Here is a 26471-nt window from a genome sequence, read left to right on the forward strand (position 1 = left end):
AAGAGCTAGGCTGATTTAATTCACTGCGCTTTGTTTAAGAGTGGTTCATTTCAATGGCTCATGGACAGCTGCTTAACAGTCCACTGAGACATTTTAATTAAAACTAATCAGTACTGAGATGAGAAGGGGGGTACACAGATTTGAGTCAGTGAAGCTTCTTTTCGAAAAGCGCTTACCGTGAGCTGAAGGAGTTTGTCTGCGGGGGTCTGGGGATGGTTTCAGGGGCGCCCGGGTTGAGGGGTGGCAGGACAGGCCGGGATGAGGGGGTCATGTACTCGGGCTCTTCCTCACTTTCGGGGGGCTCGTCTTGCGTCACGGCCTTTGGACCAAGAGGCCTGCAGACAGACAGAAGAGCACAGCGCTGACCGCCTGCGCGTACAGCCCCTCGGATCCCGGCTGGGCGCCGGCCGGGACAGAGACAACAGGACACAGCTTGGGGACGGAGTGAGCCAAAGGGTCAGGTTTTCCTTGAAACGCAATTCGGTAGAACGGCCTATATCATGTTATAATTATAATTATAAGGATTGTTAATGCTGGAGCTTTCAATCCAAGCCCGTACTACACAACAGTGGGTATAGGGAGATCACACAGAAGGGTCACACACTCGGAAACTTGGCAAGGTGGCGAGACGCTCATACCTGGCAGCCAGGGCATAGATGGCACCAGTGGAGGCCGAAGACTTCACCTTGGGATTATCGTACTCCTGACTTCCGGAGGCACTGGCGCCGAAATTCTGGAAAAACCACGGGCTTTATTATTCCGTAATTTATTCTTTTTTTCTTTACCAAGGATTACAAGTTCCTCGAGCAGCTTTCCCGCCGTACTGCCTGCCAACACACCCCCTCCACCCAAAACATGGAAGCGAAACGGCTTTCTCTCTTCAGATTTCATTCCACCGTGGGAAAGCAAGAACCTAAACCCGCTCACGGCTGCACGGATGAAAACGCACATTATTTATGAAACGCCATCGGCCTTTTCCATACGGATGGCAGGACGCAGGATCTGTTTTCCTGCAGGCCTCCGGATGTTCGGACTCTTGTCAATACAGCGTCATGCACCTTTTACCTGGAAACGCAGACTGGAGGCAGGTCGGGAATTCTGGGAAACCTGTGCTAACATGTGCGCTCACCAGCTGGTGGTCCAGGCTCATGGTGCTGTTGTGCCTCTGCGCCTCGGGCCGCCCATCCAGGGTGGAGGGGAGCGCCAGGGGGAGGGAGTGTCGGTTGGACAGCTCTCTGCCCACCCAGGGGTCCCCCGCAGCCTGCGTAGGGGCCTTGGGGACGGGGCGGGACTGCCAGTCGGCCTGCCCTCGGTTTGGGGGCGCCGGGGGCAGCTTGTCGCGGGGAGGCTCCCCGGGGGTGCTGGGAAGGGGCCGCCTCTGCAGGCGCCCCTCCGGCCCGGCGGAGTGGGGGCGATCGGGCGGAGGAGGTGGGGGCAGGTCCCGCAGGGAGGGCGGCAGCGGCAGGGGCTTGTCCTTGTGGTGAGAGGAGGCCTGGGCCGGGACAGAGAGAGGGAGAGAAAGGCGAGGACGTGAGTCGGGCGAAAACACGCACAGCCGGCCGCCTTCCCAGCCAGCGGGCAGAGAGGACGCACAGAGCAGCGTGCAATTTGGGCATCCCTTTTGACAGCTGGATTATCGTCACCTATCAACAAGCGCAATGCAAACAGATAGTTTAATCTGTAAAACTAAAACACGATGTGTGTTAATAGATCGAAAAGCAGAAAAATCACCGCTGGGGTGATCTTCGACTGACCTGCGGGCTTCAGGTCTCAGAGAACTAGAAAACGCCAGACAGTATTAACATTTTTGAGGTATTTTAAGTTGATCTTATTTGGTGTAGGTCTCTGTTGCGCAGTACGTGTCTGTAATGTACAGTTGCGAAGAGCCCTCGATGGTGCGTCTGCCATGAAAAGGCGTCTTGCTGGCTGCGAGAGGCGCGAGGCCGGGGCTTGCCTTGGAAGTAGCTCCTGGGCTGGAGGCCCCGGGGGAGTTGGCCGGCCGGTGCTGGAGCAGGTCCAAGCGAGGGGGGACAGGAGGCAGGGAAGCCTGGGGGCCCATGGACATGGGCGAAGGGGGCCGCTCCACCTGCAACACACCACATGAGTTAAGGAGGCCCACGTGGCCGCCAGGGTGCCCGAGAAGATGCCTTCCCCTTAAAACCTGTGAAGGTCCCCTGGGTGCCCAAGAAGATGCCTGCCCTTTAAAACCTTTCAAGGTCCCCGGGGTGCCCAAGAAGATGCCTGCCCTTTAAAACCTGTCAAGGTCCCCGGGGTGCCCAAGAAGATGCCTGCCCTTTAAAACCTGTCAAGGTCCCCAGGGTACACTATAAGATGCCTGCCTTTCAAAACCAGTGAAATGCTTTAAGATGTGAAAGATTAAGATGCAATATTGTCTACAGTGAATGAGTTGAAGTCAATGGAAGGTGAAACGGCAAAAAAGTCAAGTACGAAGCCATAATTGTGATAGTTACATATTTTAAAAAATTACAAGTAGTCCTCCACTTTTAATTTGCATGTTTCTGATTTAACACACCTCAGTAATACAGACCATGTCTCATTTTAGGACAAAGCACTTCTTATTTTAACACACTTGGTTGATACACAAGCTGGCAACAGGTAAGTTGACAGAGTGCTCAAGACAACGTACGCTGCTCGTGCTGTGTTGTGCACAGAGATAAAAACAACACTTAGGTCTTTGTTTGACTGTTCTTTCAGCATCTCAGCCCTACTTAATAAATATATCAAGTCTCTGTCTCATCAATACCCTATGTTCATACCACATTAAATCTCACAATCAATAAAACCCTAAAACAAAATCAGCTAATGTGAGAAAAAAATACATTAAATACAAAGTAATGGAGTCATTTTATAAAACAACAAAAACCATTCAACTGTTTTATTTATCATTTTATCCATTTCTTCAATAAAATAAATAAAACAGTCTACAATCGATGAATCTAAACTAAAACCCTAAATAAGGAAATTGGAAACGGGACCCTTGAAGTTGCGTGTTTTTGACATGAAAGACTGAAAGAAGAAACAACTTTAAAAAAAACACACAAGCAGATCAAGTAAGTCGCCAGCCAGCACTGCAGACAGAGACCGAGGGCTCAGCTGGAAGGAGCCCAGCAGACTGGTTTCCTCCAGGACCAGGGCTGGAACTACTGGCTCAGGAAACTGTCAACAAGGAAGTTTTAGAAACAGAAAATCGCCCCTGGTCCACCTGCTCAAGAGGCCCCATAAATGCCAAGAGCTGCCCACCCCTGATGCCCCAGCAGGGGGGAGGGGGGAGGGTCTCACCTTGGTTAGGTTGCTCATCATCAGAGGGTCCTCCAGCCTGTCGTCATCGTCGTCATCGTAGCTGGGGGAGGGGGCGCCCTCGGCCCCGAACATCCCCCGGCCGCCCCCGTAGGAGCCCCCGCTGTTGTCCTTGGGGTCAAAGGGGTCGACCACGATGGGCTCCGTGCCCTTGATCTCGCAGCGGCAGAACGGGCAGCCCTGGCCCTCGGACTCCTGCGGCGCAGGGACAGAGATTGGGGAGAGAGGTCAGGCGCCCAGCCACTCTCCTGCTCACCACTAGGCACCGCCGCCGAGCCCACCTCCCAGCAGGCCTTGCTTGCAGCGGGTACAACAACGGCTCCTTGCCCCACTACTTTCTCATTTTTACTCCACTTTCTGTGGCCTGCGTCACGAAAACTAATTGTTTGGTTTATTTATTCATATATTCCACTCAAATGTGCAGCTTGATTATTAAGGTCAATGGCCTAAAGAGGTATAAAAATGCTCAAACCCGAGTTGTATGTAAGCATTATACCAAAACAGCTGCCCAGCCTAAATGAAAAGCACTGTTTATTGAAACCAAATTAAGCTATTTATTTTGCACACAGCTCACATTTGCCCCAGCCACCAAAGCCGGATCAGTTAATGATCATCTTCCACACTGCAATCATCTCCTTCCCCCGAGCTAGTCTTTTCATTCGCTGGCGCCACTGACAGGAAAGTACAGAGGAACTCGTGGAGCTTTTTCCCCCCGAATTCAGGTCTGCGTGCCCTGCAGCTGCCATACAACTCCACAGGGGCAATAGCCAATGAGCCCCCACAGGAGAAATTGGAGAGAATGGGTGTCTTTATTTGTTTTATAGCAGCAGACACTATAAAGAACACACACAAACAAGCAATGCACATCCACACGAGCAACAATATCAACTGTTGAGCAAGGTTATGGCAGCAGGTGTATATGAGAACTTGAACCACTTTGCTTTTAAAGGGGAACGCTACTTTTATATCACGGGGTTTGAAAGTATCGGCGTTGACAGGTGCATTTCAAACCACAGTGAAAGTAAAATCGACGCAGGAACTTGTAAAACCTTCAATTTCCACCACAAAATAGACGAAATTTCCAGGTATGCGCAGCGCCATAGTCTGAGATTCCGGTGAGGTGATGCGGCCTTATTACATTGTAAACAAGCAGGCTTATGAATACATCTCCTTTAATCCAACAGAAATATTGCTCTCAACTTCAAGATGGTTTCGCCGACAAATACTACTTACTTGTTAACTCTGCATGCAGATCACGTTGGAACATTTCTGTGGTGAAATGTCAGCTGCACAACCTGTTATTTGCTTGCAGTACGTCTCATTACATTACTCATTACAGTGACTAGTGAGCAGGAAGGGCCGAATCGTGTCGCAAAATCGTGGGAACTCTCGCTCTCGTCCAGGGGTTTGTGAAAACATGGCGACTTACAGCAGTTTCACAAAGCTCACGGCTTAATTTAAAAATTTTAAATTTTTTCTTTAACCACAATGAATTGAATCCGTTACCGAGATTTAATAATCTGTATCTGCGTTGAGGGGAGTTGTTGGAATTCATTAGACAAAGGATGAGAAGGGTCCCAGACTCGTCACTGACAGTCTCGGGGCGCAGCGGGGCTCCTCACCTGCCAGGAGGTGAGGCACGACGTGCACATGAGGTGGCCGCAGGGCTCGATCTTCACATCCTTGTCGTTCTCCGCGCAGATCTTGCACAGCTGGAACGTGGAGCCCATCTCGCAGTACAGCTCATATTGTTCCTGGGGGAGGACAGAGAACTGAGCACACCTGCAAACAGACACCCCCACCTCCGGCTCTCTCTCTGTCTTCCAAGTACATTTTGCTTCTTCGGAACGAAGAAGGGAGCCTGGAGTGCTCGGAGACAGCCCGTTCAAACACACGTCGCGTCATGCGACTCTGTCTCACCAGAGCTGTCAGCAGTCCGCCAGTTCCTAGCTTTTAATTCTCCTGTGCTTTTCATGAGGTTTCCCCGAAAAAAAAAAGATTTACAAAGCAGAAGGGGGGGGAAGACAACAAGAAAGAAGACATAAAATGCGTGAATCCAATTTCATTTCTGTAAACAGCTTGTTAATGCGTACGGTTATGGGAAATGACCAGTACTACTTCGAGATCTAAAATGAGGGAGGAGGGAGCGTCATCCAGCCACAGTGCTTGTTGGGAAGTTAGCGTGACGGCGTGGCGAGATCATTTTGGACCATCCCAGATGATGTTTCACCCCTCGAGGACAGGGCGACTGGAAGGAGAGGGGACACCTTTCGCCACCGGGAGGGGCAGTGAGCATTCCAGCACTGAAATTAAAAGCCAGGAAAACACCAACCTGCGTGACTTTGATATGGTCCTGGGGAGAGGGCTCGCACAGCCCAGTGAGATCTGGGTTCTGAGTGCGTCCGTCGGGGAACAGGTAACTACCGGAGTGGAGAGAGAAGAAAGGCATCACCTGGGAACGCAGTCAAACTCCAGTGCCCTCGGCTGTACACAGCCCATTACTAGCACGAGATCCTGCAGCACTCAATCACACACTTCTTGAGCAATCAGCTCTCAAACACCATGTAATAAGCAACCCGATGACACAAACGCTGCAAGAAAAACAAGTCCACTACAAGCTTTCAGTTCCTTTTTTTCCCCATTGTGAGGCAACAGGAATGGCGTTAGCCCTCTACGCAATTACAGCTATAAGCGCAGAGCTGGAGAGGGGACTCGAGAGGCCGAGAGGGAAGGCAGATGGGAATCGGATGTGTCAGGACTTACAAGCCTTCCCGGAAGCCGTCGATGAGGGCCTGGAACAGCGGCTTGTTGTGAGGGATGGTCTGCAGGATGTTGCCGTCGGCCGTCACGTATCCGATGGCCCACTGGCCCAGCCGCGTGCAGCTCAGCCGGAAGATGTAGCTGGGGACAGAGGTGGGGGGGGGGGGCAGTCATTTACCACTGTCCCAAGATGGACACCCCAAGCTCCCCAAAGGACAGCGAAGATCTGGATGCAAGCCTGACTTTGCTGCAACCCTAACAGAACCTTTCATCCTAACTGTTCAGGACAAGCAGTATGCATAATGAAGGCAAATATGAATGATTATTATTATTATTATTATTATTATTATTATTATTAACAAGACTACCAGAGCCTCAGCTTACAAGAAAATGGTCTAGTAGTCCAAGATTAATTTAAAAAATGGAAAGCTTCACTACTCCAGTCCTACAGTAGCACAATGGCATGGCCGGACTGCTCCTCATACAGTCCAGTGTTCCCAGTCTGCATACTGGGGCACTGGCTCAGATTCTGGTCCAGAAGGAAGAGCACCACCTACAGATCTGCCAAAACCACTTTGTCTGGTCCCAGCACTGCTCAGGCCCAGCCTTAGTTTCTGAGATCTGAAGAGATGACTGCAGTTGTGTGGACTTGATGAGTTCCTCGGCCATCTCCGAACTCTCGGCACACGACACTAAAGAGTGTGTGCAAGCCGGTAGGCACCAGCAGGTGAGGTTTTGAGCCATCGTTTCTTTGCGGGGCTGTGCCCTGTGTTATGTGATGAACTGCATTATAATAATAATAATATTGTGTGTGTGTCTGTCGTTCTTCTCACCTGCCCGGCTTGTGGATGAACTTCTGCAGCCTGGCCTTCACCTCATCGTAGGTGAGGAAGGCCATGTAGCCGGGGTGAGTGACCGCTAGGCTGTTCCAGTTCCGCAGCAAGGATGACCAGGGCTGGGTGAGGACAACAGGAAACAAAAGGGCAGGAAGGACAAAGCAGGATTAGACGCCTCTTCTCTTGCTCCATCCAAGCTATCCCAGGAATTACGCCGTGTGCCAACACACTCCTATCCAGTTCTGATCTCCCCAGGTACGCCCCACTGCCACGCCACGCCATCCTCACAGAATTTCTGTCACTCACAACCACATATCGGTCTTAACTAACTGTCCCCAGGACTAAATCACTGACTTCTGGTGACCATGATGTCCTCTGTTGCTGCTCCAGTGCTGTGGAATGACCTTCCTCAGACTTTACGAGAGACAACTTCTTTAACTCTCTTCAAATCTAACCTTAAAACGTACATTTTTACCAAGCTCTACGTCTGATTGCCTATTGTATACTCTTTTGTTTTTTTTCATTTACTTTTCTTGTCTTTTTCTCTATTCATGAACAGCATCCTTGGGTTTGGAAATAATATATTATATCTAATTATATATTTTCCTTGATTGTAAAAATGCACACCTGTAAGAGGGAGACTGTTTGCAACACCGGTTTTTCTATTGAAAAAAGAAACCCCTGTGTATTGATTCCCTCCTGCTTTGCTTAAAATCTCCCGCTATTTTTTAAAGCATGCTTCCTTCAAAGCTAACTTGTATCAATATGGGATCAGAATGAGAGGAACAAAGAGGAAATGAGGACATTCAAAATGCGAGAGCAGCAGATTAATTGCTATAGAGTTGTAAGACGATGCTTTCTCTAAAAACACACTGGGTAAAAAAAGTGTCATAGAACTAGCAAGGAAATAGACCTGAGGTCATCAGCTAGAATACAACTGCAAACTGTAAACCTGTTGGAGGATTTAAAAAATAAGAAAGCATAGCTAAAGAGATAGCATTTTTCAAATAACACACAAAGGACCATAACAAGGAAAAAAGCGATGCTCCGAAAATATGTTTCAAACTCCATACTTAATACAGTGCTGAGTTAGTTACAAATGACATCTCTTTAAAAGCTGTAGAATGGCTGACTTCTGACTTGGCCATACAAACGCATTTGGCTAAAATTGTTCTTAAAACCGCACCTTATCTCTAAATTCATGACACCTTCTGATCTTGCTGTGGCTAAAACTACCGTGACTGGTACTGTTGTTAAAAAAAGATTTAGCATACAAGTGTTAATTTTTTATTTATGAGCCAGTGCTACTGTTTTGCTTGGTAATCAGTACAATAATCTTTTTGTATGTATACCATGACTATGCTAGGTTTAGGTGTATTTTATGACCTTTTGGCACTATTATTGCTATTGCAGAGGCTTTTGTCTATGATTTTTACGAACCCATTTGCATTCACCCTTTATATGAAACCGTCTTCCTTTGGTTTCATTTAAAAGTGTTCAAACACTCAGTTTTTATGTTAAATGATTCAACAACTTGTTTTAACTTGTTTTATCTTTTTTCCCCTTTTCTCCTTAACCACAAAACAAAACTAACGGTCATTCTTTGCCATGCCTGAATTCATTAGGTTTTCTCATCTTCTACTGTAAAAATACCTAAATGAATGTAAGAGGGAGACTTGTCTGCAACACCAGTTTTTCCACTGAAAAATTCTCTTAACGAAAAAAAAGAGAAGCGCCTGTTTACATATCACCTCCTGCTTTACTTGTAAGCTCCTTCTATTTTATGGTTTGTCAACAAGAGAACGGATCAGCCCAGTCTTGTGAAATGCTACACAGCTTAACACCTTTTTATCAAGGAACACATGGTCTCTGGTTCAGACTGTCTTCAAATAATCCTTCTCTGAATCCCCCTAGCCCCCTGTGGATAGAAAAAACTGTCAGAAAATGTGTTTTCACACCCAGTCTGTTTTGCTACAACTCAATCTTTGTGCTAATAAATCTTGCCACTGAGAAAATATTAACGGGTATTTCAGCATGCCAAAATTCTGCTCGCATGCCATAGTTTTTAACCACACTGTCATCTGGGGGAAGGGGATATTGCGAATTAAAGAAAGCATAATAGGAAGAGTCTGAAGCACTTGAATGCTAAGGAAACGTAGAGAGTGTTATTTCACAATGCTGTTGGAGTATACGCACACACAAAAAAACACCAAATGTGATGATTTAGAAATACTCAAATAAAAGCATTTCTCGTTTTACTGGCAGGAAAGAGTTCAAAGGAGAAATGAAGAGAGAGGCGCTGCGATAAAGGTCAGCCTCTTTATTTCTGTGCTAATCTCTGACCGTATTAATGCATCAAAATAACTGAAGTCTGCCACAGAGATGGTAATCTGCTGTGAAAAGACCAGCCATAAATACCTCAACCCATTTCATCCGAAGCACAATGCAGCACATTCATCTTATTCATTCTAATTTCACACCCGGACCTAGGTTCTGCTGTGAATACGCTTTTTTTCCGTGAACAAATTTCAACCTGTTAAACCGATTGTACTATGTAACACCTTAGCTATTGTCAAGTGCATTAAGTGCATTTCCCGTGTGCCTGAAACAACTTTCAGCTGTGAAAACCAAGCACTTACTGAGCCTATGCAAAAAAACAACGCCTGCCACACGGTGCAAATGTATTTCAGCCACTCATTGATTGTGTCTTGACTCTAGCCCTTCAGCAAAGCTTGCCTTTTGTCTATGACTGCGATCAGGAACAGTGCACCTTGCACTGACTGATACAGCTTTGCAGTCTGGTATACTGCACACGGGTTTTACACTGCTATAGCAAAACCTGCAAAGCCTTAAGGAGTCAGCTATGGCCGTTCTGTAATTCCTTAACGATGAATAGTTGCAACTGTGACTGTCTCAGCAAGCCTTCCTTAAAGCCTCCCCTTGACACCATCCTCACAGCATGGCCATGCTCAGACCTTCAAACATAACAAAAAAAAAAACAGCCCGTCTGAAAGGTGGCGTGCTTTTCCGGCCAGTTTTTCAGCTCGATTTCTCTCCCTTACACCCCTAGGGGGTGACGAACAGACAGGAAACGAATTTACTGCAAAGGCAGAAGTGATAAGCAGAAGAAGATTCTCAGCAGAAAACACTGTCCGTTCCGCAGGAAGAACGAAGAGCCGGCAGGGACCCACAGAGGATTGCATGACGTGGGTGACGCACGCAAAGACGCCCTCTGCTGGCCCCAGATGCTCATCGCGCCAAGGGAGGATCTTCCCAGAATAGCTCAAGATGCTCAACCCCTCCCCCACCCTTTCCTTCTGTAAGGTTCTGGGTACAAACAAGACCTTGGTACAAACAGTTTCGTCAAGGGCACGCATGGCCTCTGCAAACGTGACGGGTATTTTGAGCTTGTTTAAAAAAACAAAACGCAACAAAAGGACAGCCTCCAGGCTCGCTTTGACTGCTCTGCAAGCCAGGCCCAAATGTGTACTATTTTTTTTTTTGGCTTTCCTGTTCTAATTACTGCAGAGGGTTATGCAAATCTCAGCCACGCAAAGCTAGCAACAAGTCTCCTCTGCACAACTGGTAAGCGTTTCCCTGGAGTAGTGTGCGGTTGTCACAAATGACCCGATTAAAAAAAGAAAACATCTACACCACATCTACAAGGGAAGCTATTTTATAGCCCTATTAAACAAAAAGTTTGCTTTTCAACTCGATCACCGGGTCTGATGGCCATGAAGCACAACAGAGCTGGCAGTCAGATTAAATCAGATTAGCAGATCATCTGCTAGCTCTATCACCATCAAAACTGATCCATAATCAATGATGGTCCCGTGTTCGACTCCAGGCAGGCCTACATGTCCGTGTGGAGTAGGCATGATCACTGGGAGCACTGCTTTCATTCCACCTCCCCAGGACATGGAAGTTGATCAGGGGTATGGTTTACTGGTTGGTGGAAATTGCCAAGGACAGTATCCCCATGAAATGCCCTGAAAAGGGACGGTTTCCAGTACAACCAGTACTGGCTACTGGGATGACTGGGATTAAAATTCCAAAGCAGCCAGAATCCTGACCAGGTCTAGTGCAAGTGATCACATTACTCCTATCCTGGAGTCCTTGCACTGGCTTCCTGTCAAGTTCCATGTCGACTTCAAAATCCTCAATGCTCAACTATAAGGTTCTGCATGGCTTGGCACCTCAGTACCTGTCAGACCTATTATCGCCCTTCTCCCCACCTCACAACCTTCACTCTTCTAATTCTGGTCTCCTAACTATCCCCCAAGCCCATCTACACTCTATGGGGGACATAGAGTTATGCCCAAAAGCTCTGGAACTCTCTCCCCAAGGATATCAGAATGTCACCTTCTCTAAACTCCTTCAAATCCAGACTCAGAACCTTTTTCTGTAGAATAAACTTTACTTAACAGGTTCCATTCTTTACCCCTCTGCTCCTACTGTATTTAGTACCATCATCTACTGCCTCCTCTGCGCATTCTCATCATGTTTATCTTGTAATATTTTTTATTGTTGTTTTAATTGTTTTTGTTGCTGTTGTCATTCTGCAAAGCGCTTTGAAAAGCCACCTTTAAAGGCGCTATATAAAATAAAATGTATTATATTATTACGGAGAAACAGAACCAGATGAGTTTGGTGGGCTCGGCCTACCTCCAGCTGTGGCCATTCTGACGCTGGGATTCAATGCTGGGGAAGCCATATGATTCTTATTTACTGGGAAGACAGAAACCTCTTCTGGCAAACACGAATCCTCCATCAAGCACTGGGTTTGTAATTTGCATTTGGCGAGCGGGCTGGAAGTTTTGATTTCATCCTGGCCTGACTCTTGTAATTTTGAAAAATTAATCCCCCCCCCCTCCCACACACAAATATGAACTATAGTGACCTCCTTTCACAAACCCTCAATAAACGTAGCGCAATTCCGTTCTGTCTGCTTAAAAGCACTTTACTGTAATGAAACAATTACTTACAAGGAGGGCTGGAGCCAAATGTCGCAAATGTTGAAGTTTCAGTGTTTACTTTTGTGTATTAAAAATGGGGAGGGGACTGATTTTTATTTTAAATGCCGGGTGCACAATGCTATTGCGAAAAAAAAGCAGCATGTTTTCTAAATGCAGGGAGGAGGGCAGCAATTTACTGTGCTTCACACAGCTCAGAGAAATCAGTGTACAGTTATTCAATTAAATGGAGCAGGCTTGCAGAAAAGGGATTTGCAGTTCTTGCAGCAGAAGCAAGAGCACACTGGCCTTGCGCTCAGAACTCTTAGACTGACGCTACCCCCCTGTCTTTCTGCTCTCCAGAAGGCAGGAGTTTAATGGTTAAAGAGGCCAGGAGTGTGCTCGGCCCATTAACAAGGGGACCACTATGAATAATCGATCGTCCGTAAGGCAGGCTGCTTCAAGGGCACTGTGTGGGCTGCTTCCTCCATTTGTACAGCTATGCGGATCCATCACAAGTCAGGTGAAGCCTAGCATTTTGGACAAAATCTACGCAAAACCAAAGCAAAGGCTTAAAAGTGGAGACAAACGTCACAAGAAGAAAATGAATATTTCAACCCGGCAGGATCCCAGGATCTGGGATTGGTCAGTGTTGCCACAATTATTTCTCTCGATACTCGACTCCACCACGCTGGCTGTTGGTGCTCACTGGGTATGAAGGTTTGGCCAAGGCCAAGACAGTGACCCTAGTGCAACTCAAGTGCTTGAGGAGAACTGTGTACTCTCACTCAAAACAGGGCTGTTAACGGCTCTCATACGGCAGACCGCAATGAAATCAGAAACAGAAACAAAAGAAGGGCACTCTGTCAAGCTACGTGGGCCAAAGGGAGGCAGCACCTACTAAGTTTATGCAGCAGAAGCTTTCTACAGAGGAGATTTACATTCATTTTCCAATAAAGAAACCAGGTCAGTGAAGAAGTGAAAGAGTCTTAATCTTTCCACAGCAAAGGCTGTGTTTCAGAGTCACAACAGCCGAGCTTAGTTTAGGCAGGTCCAGAGCATCATGGTCACTATATCAAAGGAACAAAAAGGTGTTATCTGAATGACATCTCACTGTCTATTATTAACTTTTCTGACAGCTTGGTGAAGCGCCCTAAATGGAGAACAAAAACCACATTTGAGCAAACAAGGAAGCATTAGACTTCCCTGTTCTGAAAAACAAACAGACTTGTGTAGGGGGCAGGCTGTCACCTGATCTTTATTTCCACACATTCTCTGAAGAGCCCAAAAAAAAAAAAGACGGAAGTTGCACCCGAGCATCGAAGGGCAAGCGTCGCAGACACACAGAATACCCCCCCACACACACACACAGACGCGCTGTTAAAAACTCCAACCTGAAACAGCCGCGTGAAGATGTCGAACTCGAAGACGGAGATGTAGTCGTTGCAGGTGAGGTCGATGGTGGACTTCAGGGCCATGGCCTCCAGGCCGGAGCTGATGGGGTGGAATTCGTGCAGGGCCTGACGGAACACCTTCCAGGGCACGATGGTCCTGTGGGAGCGAAGGAGGGGTGCAGGTAGAAACCTTCAGGAGCTTTTATTTAAGATAAGATCAGATCACTTTATTGGCCATAGACAATTTCTTGCACTAGGAATTTGTCTTTTTCGCATACCCCAACTTGCTCTCCATGAGACACACAGACAGGGAGAGAAGCTTGCGGTCAGAGCGCAGGGGTGGCCCTTTATACAGCTCCCCTGGAGCAGTTGGGGTTAAGGGCCTTGCTCAGGGGCCCAACGGAGTAGGATTCCCCTGCCGGCCGCAGGATATGAACCGGCAACCTTCCAGCCACAGGCGCAGATCCTGAGCCACAGAGCCACCGCTCCGCCCAACGAGAACTCCTGCCCTGGCTGATAACATGCGCTAGATTCTCTGGAAATTTACACAAAAGTGCATCTACTCATGCAACAATAACTCCCGATTTGGAAGGATTCACCATTAATCACTGGTTGTTCTGTGGATTGAACATGTACTCATTAAGCATCCTTAATTAAATACGAGAAAACGAGAGCATAAAAGGTTTTTGTGCACGGCCCAACAGCAGGTGCAAAAGTAGGATTCTGGGAGCATGGCGGGGGGGGGGAGGGGGGGGCTGACGGCGTAGGAAACCCACTTGTCACCGAAAGACTTCCTCCAGAACTCGGCGGCGTCGGCCTTGGTGATCCGGAAGTTGTCTCCCTGGAACAGGCCGTTGGGAAATATGGCTTTCAGCTCCGCCAGCATGTGACTGAATATCAGTGACAGCTTGGTTAAGTTTCGCCTGTTGACAAGACCAAACAAAAAACAACTTACCGTCTATCTCACAGATACTCCCACAGAAAAGCCCAGAACTTTCTCAAATGTTTTAAGTCGTCTCATCCGTCCTTCGGAAAACCGAGGTCCTGACTCTCTGTGGTCATTAAAAATCCCAGGGCGTTTCTCGAAAAGAGTAGGGGTGTAGCCCCGGCGTCATGGCCAAATTTCCCATTGGCCCTTACCAATCATGGCCTCCTAATAATCCCCATATATGAACTGGCTTCATTACTCTGCTCTCTTCCCCACTGATAGCTGGTGTGTGGTGAGCGTTCTGGCGCACTATGGCTGCCGTCCCATCGTCCAGGTGGGGCTGCACACTGGTGGGTGTGGAGGGGATCCCCAATACCTGTAAAGCGCTATGTAAGTGTAAGCAATAATTATTATTATTATTAAGTGTCCTGCGTCTCATTTTTTAAAATCCCCATCCCAGTATCTCTGGAGTAACTATTCATTTCATTCGTAACATCAGAATGTAATCCCCCGCCTCGTAATTTCACTGCCTCGCGTGTCGCATTGACCACATGGTGCCACATCCGCGGCAAAATAAGATAATTGTGATGAACCCGGAGCGTGAGCGCGACTTCCCGTTGGGTTAGGGAAAAGAACATCTGGATTTTGAATTCTGGTGTAGAGAACATCGGCAGGTGGCTTAGCTGGGAATGAAACGAATCAAAGCAGATGGACAGCAGAAAATGGGCAAGAAGGAGACTGTGGCCGCGGTGGAGCCCTCAGTGCGCCACATGTCTAACTCAAACAGGAGGGTCCGAGCTTTGACAGCTGAAATCCGACCACTTTTCTTGAACGTTTTGGTCGAGTTTTTCCCTCGTCTTGGTGATACGCCATGAAGCAAGACAGTTAACCTCACAGCAGAGTCCTTGAAAGATTTTGGCGTTTCCTCGGGTTAGCGAAAACCCTTCAAAACAAGGTAGGGGCAGACCACATCTAAGTGCTAATTCTCCAGTTGCCAGGGAAACCTACCGGCCAGGAAAGAGTTACATCTTTTCAAAACAAGATCACGAAATTTTTCATTCCACACATTGAAGTTCGTTCCCTTTCCTAAATTAACAAGCTTTTGAAATAGTTCAACTTGAATGGATTTGTACGAGTGTGGGAAGAATTGAAGGCAGAATTCAAGCGTGGAGTCAAAAGGCAAGAGAGTACCAAGAGTTTAATTTCATAGAGAAGAGACCGAAATGTGGGAGGGATTCTCAGTTACCAGTTACCACAAACGATTAGTAGTCTAGTCATGCTGAAGGACAGCGAAATTGAGGAACGTGAGACAAAATGCAAGATTTGAGACTGCTGATCATCATGGTTCCTGGAGGGCTACGTGCAGCTCTGAAACTTTATGTGCATTATTTTTTTTCCGCACAGTACTTCTACCTGTCAATCTGCTCTTTCAAAACCAAATATTGTTAAAAGAACAAATAGACCTTCATACATTTGGACTCTCTAGGTTTGCCTACTTAGTATGGATGACTACAAATAATCCACAAAGTCCAGGAGGAATAGGCACACTTGCATTTCTTTAAGTTAATTCAGCTGTTCATTAAGGCCGAGAAACTGAAAAAGTAATGTTTTATTGCCTATGTCACCTGCACTTGAAAAACAGGAAAGATCACTGTCGGAGAGAATTGTGCTAAATCTCCAAAAATGTGTATCTGACTTGGGTTTTGTGAGTAAAGATAAGCTTCGGGGGAAAGCCAAACTTTGTTTTAGAGAGCAAAAGAAGGTGAAAGAGAGTATTCTGATGTCCGAGTGACAATGCTCTTCCTACAGCAGATCCTCCAAAGGCTCAGATAGCCAAATGTCTTGCCTTTACCAGGTACCACCTAACAGGGGTGGAGCAAAGAGATAATGGGCTCCGTGATCAAGGACAATATCATTATCAATTGCTCTACAAAAATTCCTCTGCGGCTTAAAATTGTGAGTTGGACCTTCGGTCAGGAGGCCTGTGGGAATTAAGCATGCCCTCATTTCACAGGCTTAGTGGCTTATTTAATGGAAGGGGACAGAGATGTAGGGAATTCACACTTGCTGTGCTAAACAAATGCCAGTCCCATGCCTTTTTTTCCAGTATAGTGTCCCCATTACGGTAGCAGGGCAGTAGGACCCACACAGACCGCAAGGTGAGTGCCCCCTGCTGGCCCCACTAACACCTCTTCCAGCAGCGCCCATAGCTTCCCAGGAGTCTCCCATCCAGGTACTGACCAGGCTCACCCCTGCTGAGCTTCAGTGGGGCTGCCAGTTGCGAGTTACAGGGCGATACTGCTGTTAGCCTTACAAAACCCGGCATCTACTTCAGCTGATCAAGCCTCACACGTGTAAGACCGGCCCAGTTCCTACTACAGCCCACACGAGGCAGTAAGTAGGATTATTCCTGCAAACCCCAAAAACAAAACCCAAGAGCGATTAATCAAAGGAGCCACGGACAATGAAACAGGGCATAACGTGTTGTTTTCGAGTCTATTTTTTGTGATCTTGCGCACAGCAGAAAACCCCCACAGTAGCTCAACTGCTTCAAAGCTGTGAACAAAGAGCCTGTGATGAGCAATGCTACCTCTCACATTTGCTGCTGCTGCTGCTGCTGGTAAGTCGGTAAGCTGGGGAGGAGGGGAGTTGTGGCGAAACGCCCCTGCACAGCTGTGTACTAACAGACCCAGCTCGCAGGGACCCACACACGTGCGTCTCACAGCAGCAGGCTCCAGTGATCTGGGACAAGGGGCCAAGTGTGCCGTCACAATGAGCCCTCTGTCTCTCTCTGAGCAGGCCGGTCACAGATCGCGGCTCTACCCGCCCAGGGGTCCGCCGTGTCCCCCCGCTCTCCCCTTCCAGGAGTCAATGTCTGCGGCTGTCGGAGACCCTCGAGGGATGTGCCGGCAGGAAGTGCGCTCCGCCGCCCGTCCGGGCGCGGGTCCGCTCGCCCCGGAGCGAGTCCGGCAGGTATGGAGAAAGCGAGGGCGCGTGCCGACGCTCTGTGTGCACGTCTGAACAAGGAGCTCCACGCCGCGGTCGGGCTCGGCTCTCGCTCCCCAACCCCCCCACCATACCAAACTTCCTCCAGCTCCCCCTGAGCCTAGCCAGTCCCCCGGCACCCTTGCTAACTCAACACCCAATCCCCCCCCCCAAAAATGACTGTGGGACCCTGAAAGAAACATCCACCACCGTTGTGTTCAAAAAGATCTATGGCTTGTATTTCCATCCAGATTACACCCCCAAAAATGTGAAACCGGCCGCGTGTTTGTCTTTGTTAGACTTTGTACGATGATCAATGGCTTTCTAAAAAAAATACAAGCACCCTGCCCCCCACCCACCACCACCATCATCCCAGAGTGGCTTGGGTTCTCTAAGCTGTCACCATGGCTACCAGGCTCCCCCCGTGTGCTGGAAACCAGGCTTCTTTCAGCTCCTCTTCCTCTCCAGCTTGACCTTTGACCTGCAGCTGGCTGCTCCCTTCCTGTTTCCTGTTTGCACTGATAAAACAGCCAGGCAGGAGAAAGAAAAGTGAGACCAGTCTCGTCACTGCCGGCTCCGGGGACCGAGGGAGCAAAACACTGGGAAAGATTCTGGGGAAAACCAGCCTGAAGCTGCTCCAGCTGTTCCTTATCACTGCAGATACTTTAAACATTCAACCAGCCCCCCGGCAGACTGGGGAAATAAGATGATGGCTTATTTATGCACTTCATGTCAAACCCTACCTTTTGCTTTTACTTTGGAAAACCTATTTTACTAGGTGTTTTTGAAGGACTGGCACTAAAACCAAGTGGGAAGACTTTGAAAGCCTCTAACCTGCTAAATTTTGAAAACCGAAAGAGCGATTGGTTTTGTGAAACCAGGTCAGTGTAAAGCTGTAATCATTGTTTCACACAAAACCCAGGAAAAACAAATCACCTTGAAAGGTACGTTACTGAAGAAAGATAGTTATTTCACTAACTTCTCAAAGCACATTAGGAGAAGTCATGATGGTGAAAACGGTGCAGTGATGGAGCAATAATGTAATCCAGAACTTACAAAAACACATCGGTAAATCTGCTGGCCTTTCCTAATGCTTCACCAACACAGAAGGCTGGAGTTTGCTTTCTGGAAACAGTATCCAGTGTCCCTGCCTCAATGCCTGCGTGAAATAGGCCCTAGCTGGGCTGCAATAGAGAGAGATCAGCCTCCTCACACACACCAGGCACTTCGGTCCCACCCGACAGGGTCTCAAACCTCAGTGAAGCATCACCGGCGGGGGGGGGTGAGATCGCGAAGTCAGCACAGGCTGACTGCAGCCCAAGCTGGGAGAAAGCCAGCTTTCAGTCCTGAACTACTTCCACTCCGCGATCTCCCCTCGCTGTCAAACACCCCCCCCGCCTCTTCCCCTGGCACCTCGGGGGGTGGAGTGGGGGGGGTGGGGAGGGGGTAGCACCCACATCAGGAAATGGAAATGCTGGGTTCCCCTTTAATGGTAGTCATCATTTTTAAATATAGCCCACAGGAAGTGCCTTCACACCGGATCTCTCGTCAGGAAGTGACTGAAAGCGCTGGCTGTGCAGACACCAGTGCAGCGGCGTGGCTCCCTGAGCTCTAGAGCCGTCAGAGACAGCCTCAGCCCTGCCTTCATTCACAGCTGGCGTTTTATGCCGGCACAATGCCTTGTGTTTTTACTGAAACCACCACAAACGCGAGGACCGATCCTTGCTATGACTGCCGCCCCTGGCCTACAAGGGAGAGTCTGACTGCATACATCTTGGACAACATCTGCCTTGGAAACGAGCGTGATGGTTACAGCTGAGGGGAGGCCTCTCGGGCCGTCTAGCCCGCTTGATTGCTAGGAGCCAATTGGGGGGAAAAAACCTAAAGATCACAAAAGGATCCGGCCATGGCTGGGCAGCTTCTTCTGTAGTGCCACAGCTCTCTGTGTGAAGATAAGAACCTCGCTGGACCTGCAGGAGGAAATAAGGCGGCCCTCTCAACTGGCAGCTCGCATGAGAACGGAGCCTTCCATGTGGACGCCAGAGGTTATCGGCAGTGTCAGCGAAACGCCGACGACTTCACAAATTCTCGTATAAAGGTTGAATATCTAGACACCGCTTCTGAACAAGATTTCCGGCTGTCCACGTGCGCCGTCATTCCGGCACTGATCCGTTCATCCCGTTCCAGTTCATCTTCGGGATTCTTATTCATTTCAACTGGCTAAATTCGGTTTTAGACGTGATGAAATAGAATACCATTGGGAGTGAACAACCCAGGGGAAGAAGCGGACTGCGTGGCGTTCAACTGAATTGAGGCAAGCAAATAAAAAAAAACTTCCAAGAAGAAACAACCTTTAAAACGGTCAAAAATTCTGGTTGTGTTGCCGGGAAGAAATCACAAAGGGGTTATGGATATCCAACCAGTAACTGCATTTATCCAACCCGTCCATCATCACACGCTTGTCCATTCTTGGTAAGGCGACGTGGCAACCGGAAAGTGATGCTTATCGTCCCGTACAGGACCCGGCTGACTAACAATCGCAACTAACAGTACATTAAATGCAATCTAGGACACAAATAATAAACCAAGAAATGTTTGACCATTAGCACTGAAATATTAATAATAATAATAATAATAATAGCTTACACTTATATAGCGCTTTTCTGGACACTCCACTCAAAGCGCTTTACAGGTAATGGGGACTCCCCTCCACCACCACCAATGTGCAGCCCCACCTGGATGATGTGACGGCAGCCATAGTGCGCCAGAATGCTCACCACACACCAGCTATCAGTGGGGAGGAGAGCAGAGTAATATAGCCAATTCATAGATGGATATTAGATTTCCCCACCCAAAAAGCACCCATCACCATATAACTGCGAAGGTGCTTCTCGAATCTATTGTTTCTGCAGTGAAGAGCTGCTGATCCTCAGATGCGATGGAGCTTGGCAGTCTGGGAGTGCGGTTAGAAAAGGGAAAAGAGGATGCACCAGGAGTGTAACAGTTATCTGGGTCTTTGAGCAGTTTCTGTGCTGCTATCAGTTCTCAAACTGCTGCTGCTGCTATTGAAGATGGACTTTTCATGATCTATGCTAATTAAAACAGAAGTATACTGCATGTCAGATGCTTCCTGCTACTAATAAACGGAACATTCTAACTTCTCAATGTTTATTTCTTCGGACCAAAGAGCCAGATCATTTTCACACACTACAGCAAACCAGGTGCTGTGAAAAACAATTAAAAGCTAAAGGACAAGGGGAAAAGGGAACATTTTGGACAAGAAAGGAAAACAATGGTAACCCAAGATATAAGATGCCCTCTTTAAGATACACAAATTGAAACAAGATCCAAAAGAGGAGTGAGGTGAAGCATTAAAACTTCAAAATGAAACACTCCAAAGAAAAACCACAAAACAGGCCTGCACTGCAGCGTTACAAATATGCCGCAGCTGAGAACAGAAGCTTGCAGCCCTCCGTTGAACGCCCCCACTTCGAGGACACTTCGAGAGACATCTTCCAAACACACAGCCTAGATACTGCCCAGCACTGGTCTAGAGCAGATCCCAGAGAGGAAGTCTCAAGACTCGAGTTCACATGTGTACTAGCGCACAACTCACTCGGGGATGAAACAGACCTCTGATCATTCCCAAACAGAGGCTCTACTTGAATTGAGAAGCAGGCTCTTAACACAAAACACACCAGGAAGTCCCCAGTGCAGAAAGCCGATGACGCGCCTTGAGAGACCAGAACGCGCAGTCTGGTGGGTGTCAGACCCTGGGTTTCCGAAATTGAGTTTCCAGAAGCATTTGGAACATCTGGACTACAAATTATCCCTCAAGGACCAGGCTTCCCTTCACCATACCCCTTCTTGTTCAGTTTAAGAACTTAGGAATGCTCCGGATCAGGCAAATTCATCTATAAGACTCGCTGGACTGGGACTCTCCAGGAATGAAGAAATGCTCCTTCCACATGTGTGGCCCTTTGGTTTATTAAACAAGTAACCCCAATTTACCCATATGCTCTAACCCAGCATGTTCATGCTTAGGGTCATGTATAAAAATACTGGAGAGTCCTGCTTGCCTGAAAGAAGAGACTTCACTGCCAGTGGCATTTTCCTTTTCTGTTACATTATACATGTAGTTTTACACGTGGAAGCTCCCCTTTCTAGGCTCACCCTATCCAACCAGGATTGCTGTCCTGGATATTTATTGTCTTGTGCAGACGAAGGCTTGTGCAAGGAACCCACCGCCACCACTAACGAGAAAAGCTGAACAAAAAGATCCCCTTCAATTACATCTCTCTTCTTCGCTCTATCCCGCACTTTCACGTTACAGTAAGCTTTTGATGTTTTCGGTTCTCGAAGGCCGCGCAGGAAGCAGGTGTCTGTCTGTCTGAACCACAGCCATGCGGCTCCCCCCGGTGGCTTGTGATCTGCCGTTCGAGACGAAGCCGCTGGCTGCCAGGCTGAGCAGGGAGGGCTCATCCTCCGCACCTGGGTCTTCCAGCATTTATCGCAATGGAGAGGATAAGTCGGCCCCTTCCAGTTTGGCAGCTAAAAAAAAAACTTTCCACGCGTTCGCGGCATTCATTGAGCAGAAAATCCCTGTACAGAATCTGGGATCGTTAGGATCGGCAGGAGTGAGGTCTTATTCCTTGAACTCAAGAGTGTCAATCCTGTCTATCCTGGAAGTGATTGAGTACATTTAAGCCCCCTGCTTAAACCAAATACATAAGAACACAAATATGTATTCTATTTTCATTTATTTGGAACTCCCATACAATCTCAAGAACCTAATAACCCCATACATTCTTAGTTTCTGCTGTATAACTGCACCACAAGTCATCAAACATGCAATCTAAAATTATTTGAAGGTTCTGACTTTGGAGTTTCGTTCACAATCACTCCAAGACCAAGAAAAATAAAAAGGCACATTCATCATTCAACGCCGCTGTCATGAGAGTCGAAGTGTCTAAAAAGACATGCACCAAGGAAGAGGCAGGTACAGTGAGACTAAATAAACCTCAACAGGGCACAAGCAATTCAGCTGTGAAACTCAATCAGGGAATCAGAGGCATAAAAAGACACAACAGATCATCCGCAGTCAGCTGAGATGACCAACGCCAACCTTTAGAAAAGAAAACAAGCACCTCCTCTTAAACATCATAACCAATATCACCCGTTTTACAAACTCATTCCATCTGCAGGAAACCCGGACACAAGTCACGGCCTGCGCCTGCTGTCAAGTGCGATTTCTGCGCGTGTGCTCTTCGTGATCTTGCCCGTGTCAGGCTGGGTTACACGAGTCCCTTCGTGTCGCCGGGATGACAGCGAGGCACAGGGGCTGTCAAAGGGCGCAACGTGGAAACTCATTCATTTCTGCCGCCAACAACAAAGGGATCTTGTTTTCAAAAACAGTGCAGCGCGTGGTGTGATCAGTGGTGTCGAGGACTGTTTTGAAATCATGGTCATGTCTGTGTGGTGGTTTTATGTCCTTGCCTGTCTGTATGAGCTGTGCTGGCAAATTAATTTTCCGCTTGGCGGGGTTAATAAAGTGCATTGTATCCTTAAGGAAAAGCGTCCCCAACATCGCCACAAGTGCAATTCTTCAGCCTGTCTGCCCTCTCCATGAAACTGCAGTGCTGCGCTCCCATGTCCAAGAATGCCCAAGGCAGGAGCAGCTTCATTTCAGCTCCTAACACACTGAGGCATTGTCCTCCAAATTCCAAGATCGCTCTCCTTTCAGCTTCCCGAGCCCAGCCAGGGCTGTCAGACGAACAAAGCTATTCCACTTCCATTAATTAGGAGTTCAATACCTATTAACTTCTAAAACAACCACCAAAACACACAGACAGTTTAGTCTGACCATTCCCTGCAGAAAAACAGGAGGCCTGCAAGTCGGTTTTTAATTGAGCTGCTCAATTACCAGAATGTTCAGATGTGAGCGAGGAGGTTCTGCACAACTGAGACGCGCAGGATAGAAACGTACACATATCTTTGCGACCGAGACAGTTTTAGTAATCGCTGACAAGGAGCAAAAATGGCTCGAGTTTCCATCTGATTGTTGGCGAAACAATGTTAAGCATGTTAAAATACTATGTTGCCTAACTTATTTGTCAAGGTCCTGTATTATTGTAATCGCTGCGGTAAAGAGTCCTTCATTATGTTATTGATGTTGTAGCTGCAGTATTCCAGTTTGAAAAATCTCATGTTAATAACAGTAAACAAAATAATAAGTTAGTGAAGTATGGTGCTTTGTGTCTGTTTACTAAAACAAGCAATTTATCAGCTTATACTTCTTTTTCTATTTAAGGAAACGTTGTTTTTCAGGAAATGCAGTACGTAGCCTGGAGAAATCACAGTCAAAAGAACATAAAGAAACACACAATCCCACATATCCAAAGGGAAAATCCTGGACTCGGAAACACAGCAGGCCCTGCTTTGTTTAAAAAAAAAACCCACTGGCACGCCTTGCCAGCGCGAATATTCTTAAAGTTTGCATTCGACAGGGGTAAGTAACAACAAAAAAAACACAAAACATACAAAACACACGATAAAAGTTGTAACATTTCCTTCCTGTAGTCATGTCTGCAGACTGCTGTTAACTGACAGAAGACAAATCCAGCTTTCAGCTAGAAAGCAGTGGTAAATTGATGGCAGTGAATTGTGTGTCCTTGTGACTTTGGAAAAGAGACAAAAGCTGGAATCACAGCTGATCGACGCGGAGATCCACAGGCAAACTATTTTGAAGGGAGTCTCGTATGTGACAGGGAGGTTTCGCATTTCTTTCTGGTCGGCTAGTGATTCTTTCACAGGCAGGGATCGCCGAGAGCTGAACGCTTCTTTCTCCAGTGAGCGGTTCAGCTGCACTTGGTCACCTCGGAGGGCTCAGATCCTGGTCATGTGACAGGAACCCACAACGCATTGCTGCCTAATCATGGCCTGGTTTCCTTCTTCTATGTCGCAGGTCGATATGCTGCAAGGATCAGGTTAGATCCTTGTGCATATTACCTTGTGGTTCACTCTGTGTGTGTGTGTACACGTACAAGCATGAGTGCTACCTATGATTCAGCTCATCTGTCACCTGCTCATGTCCTCTGCTAGTCTCAGCAGCTGTTCTAACGTAGCTTTGAGGTGGCAGGCAGGAAAATGCAGAGGGGATTTTAATGGTAAAGTATTGACAACTGCCAGGTGGTCAGAAATCAATTTTGTTTCTGATGCAACGGACAGAGAGAAGAGACAGAACTGCAACCAAGTTTGACCCAATTAAGGCAGCAGTAACACCATACGGGGGTTATTTCAAACATGTTAACTCATCTGGAGTTAAGGTGCCCAGGCAGATGCGTGCCACTCAAACAGTTCGCTTTCCTGCTCCACGCTATCTGCTTTGTCCAAGAAGGCTACAGCTTGCAACAACTCAGAAGGACTAAAACTGTCATGCCGCAGGAGTCTGATCTGGTCTCCAGATAGACGTCTTGAAACACACTGTTCTTAAATATAACAGTCTTGCTGATCTGCGGTTGGTTTGAACAGAGTGCCCCTTCCTGTCACTGGTTATTAGGATCAAAAATCTAGAGAGCCGCTGCTCAGCAGAGAAAACTCCTTCGTAATGCGGTGCACATTGCGCAAAGCGTGCCAGCGATCAGCACAGCTTGCCTTCATCGTGTTTCACAGTAAAAGGAGAAGACTGAGCTGGCAGCGTGGGGCTCAGCTTCAGATGGATGGTATGAGGAGGGTGGGGTGAAATTTAATAAACCAAAAACGAAACGCACATCATGAATCAGGTTTCCCTCACACTCTCGGCAGTGACTTCCAGCAGTTCAGCACGGATGGAGGCAGCCATGTGTATTAAATCACTTTCTCATGGGACACCGTGATCTGACTGTGATCTGCTGGTATGAAGTCAGCGAAACAGGTAGGCAGATCCTGGTCTGCTTTTAAAAGCGCTCGCTGCAGAGCGAGTCTCGTTCCTGCCGGAGATCATTAATCTCACCGCGGAGACATCCCATGTGTGGTGACAGAAGCAATCCGCGAGTATAAAAAAGGCTGCCGCTCGGCTGACAGATACAGCGCACAACTCGGATGCTTGAGAGAGATAAACTCTTCAGACTCTACCCCCAATCTCCCCCCCCCTCCCCCCGACCTCTTCACTTTCTCTCCTCGTCTGCTCAACTGCGAGAACCGACATTTTCACCGCAGCCAGAGAGAAACGTCAAGGAAGCGAGCGCAGAACACATACGCTGCGGAAGTCTTGGGACGTTTTGCAGTGCTCTGCTCCTCTCTTCGTGCACGGACATACCCCGGTGGCGATCTCCATCTGAAACGTTAGCCAGTCGGCGCGTGTCTCTATACCACTCCACGCAAAAGCTTCAGCTTCGCGGACGTTCAGAGAGGGACGAGGAACACCTGACAATTTGGCTCCTCGTGTAACGTTTCCCTCCAGCTGTGGTAATCGAGCTGTTGATCGTGATCCATGTGAGCTGCCACCTGCCTCTTCTTGATGCAACTTATTTTGAGTGGTAAGACACCAGTTACTATAATATCAGAAAACAGCAGTGGAGGCTCTACCGGAGCCTACCCGGCAAGCAACGAGCGCAAGGCAGGGTACACCCTGGATGGGACGCCAGTCCATCACAGGGCAAGTGCAAGCCAATCATACATGGGGACAATTCGGTAAAGGCCGAGGGGGGAGATTAGGCCCGGACACCGGGATCGAGAATGACCACTGAGAGTCAGGACCTCGGTTTAACATCTCATCCGAAAGACAGCGCCCGATACAGAATAGTGTCCCTGCAACTATACCGGGGCATCAGGACCCACACAGACCACAGGGTAAGCAACCCCTGCTGGTCCCACTAACATCTCTTCCAGCAGCAACCATAGCTTCCCAAGAGGTTTCCCATCCAGGTACTGACCAGGCTCACCCCTGCTGAGCTCCAGTGGGGCTGCCAGCTGGGAGCTGCAGGGTGATAGGCTCATAACATAGAGTACATAAATCATTTTTGACTCAAGGAGCATTATGATATGCGGCTTTCGTACAGCAGTGAATGCAAACACGTTGATAAAATACGCCAATTTACACAGAAAAGTTAAAGCTTCCATGTGTGTGTGTGTCTGTGTGTGTGTGTGTGTGTGTGTGTCTTCACTGGCGATCCACGACACAGCAGGTGCCCGAGACACAGCCCAAGAACGGGAAGAGAAAGCGACTGCGAGAAGGGACGAGAACGGGGAGGCGAGAGGAGGGAGAGGGAAGAAAGTGAGAGGTGGCGGGGAGACCGAGGAAGGCAGGGAGCCCGCGAGG

The 26471-nt window shown here is 47.9% G+C and overlaps 1 protein-coding gene across 1 annotated transcript in view; it reads right to left on the reverse strand.

The window, feature by feature from the left end:
• cbl (Cbl proto-oncogene) overlaps positions 1 to 26471 on the reverse strand; it is a 55830-nt gene that overhangs the window by 9469 nt on the left and 19890 nt on the right. The window contains exons 3-13 of the mRNA XM_088620062.1: positions 14037 to 14183; positions 13261 to 13417; positions 6912 to 7033; positions 6082 to 6219; positions 5651 to 5738; positions 4941 to 5072; positions 3301 to 3513; positions 1955 to 2086; positions 1130 to 1492; positions 639 to 733; positions 177 to 335 (exon numbers count right to left, since the gene is read on the reverse strand). Coding sequence (XP_088476188.1) covers positions 177 to 335; positions 639 to 733; positions 1130 to 1492; positions 1955 to 2086; positions 3301 to 3513; positions 4941 to 5072; positions 5651 to 5738; positions 6082 to 6219; positions 6912 to 7033; positions 13261 to 13417; positions 14037 to 14183 — 1746 coding nt within the window. The remainder of the gene's footprint in view (positions 1 to 176; positions 336 to 638; positions 734 to 1129; positions 1493 to 1954; positions 2087 to 3300; positions 3514 to 4940; positions 5073 to 5650; positions 5739 to 6081; positions 6220 to 6911; positions 7034 to 13260; positions 13418 to 14036; positions 14184 to 26471) is intronic.

This window comes from Lepisosteus platostomus, chromosome 25 (genome assembly GCF_059453375.1).
Source record: "Lepisosteus platostomus isolate fLepPlt1 chromosome 25, fLepPlt1.hap1, whole genome shotgun sequence".
NCBI lineage: Eukaryota > Metazoa > Chordata > Actinopteri > Semionotiformes > Lepisosteidae > Lepisosteus > Lepisosteus platostomus.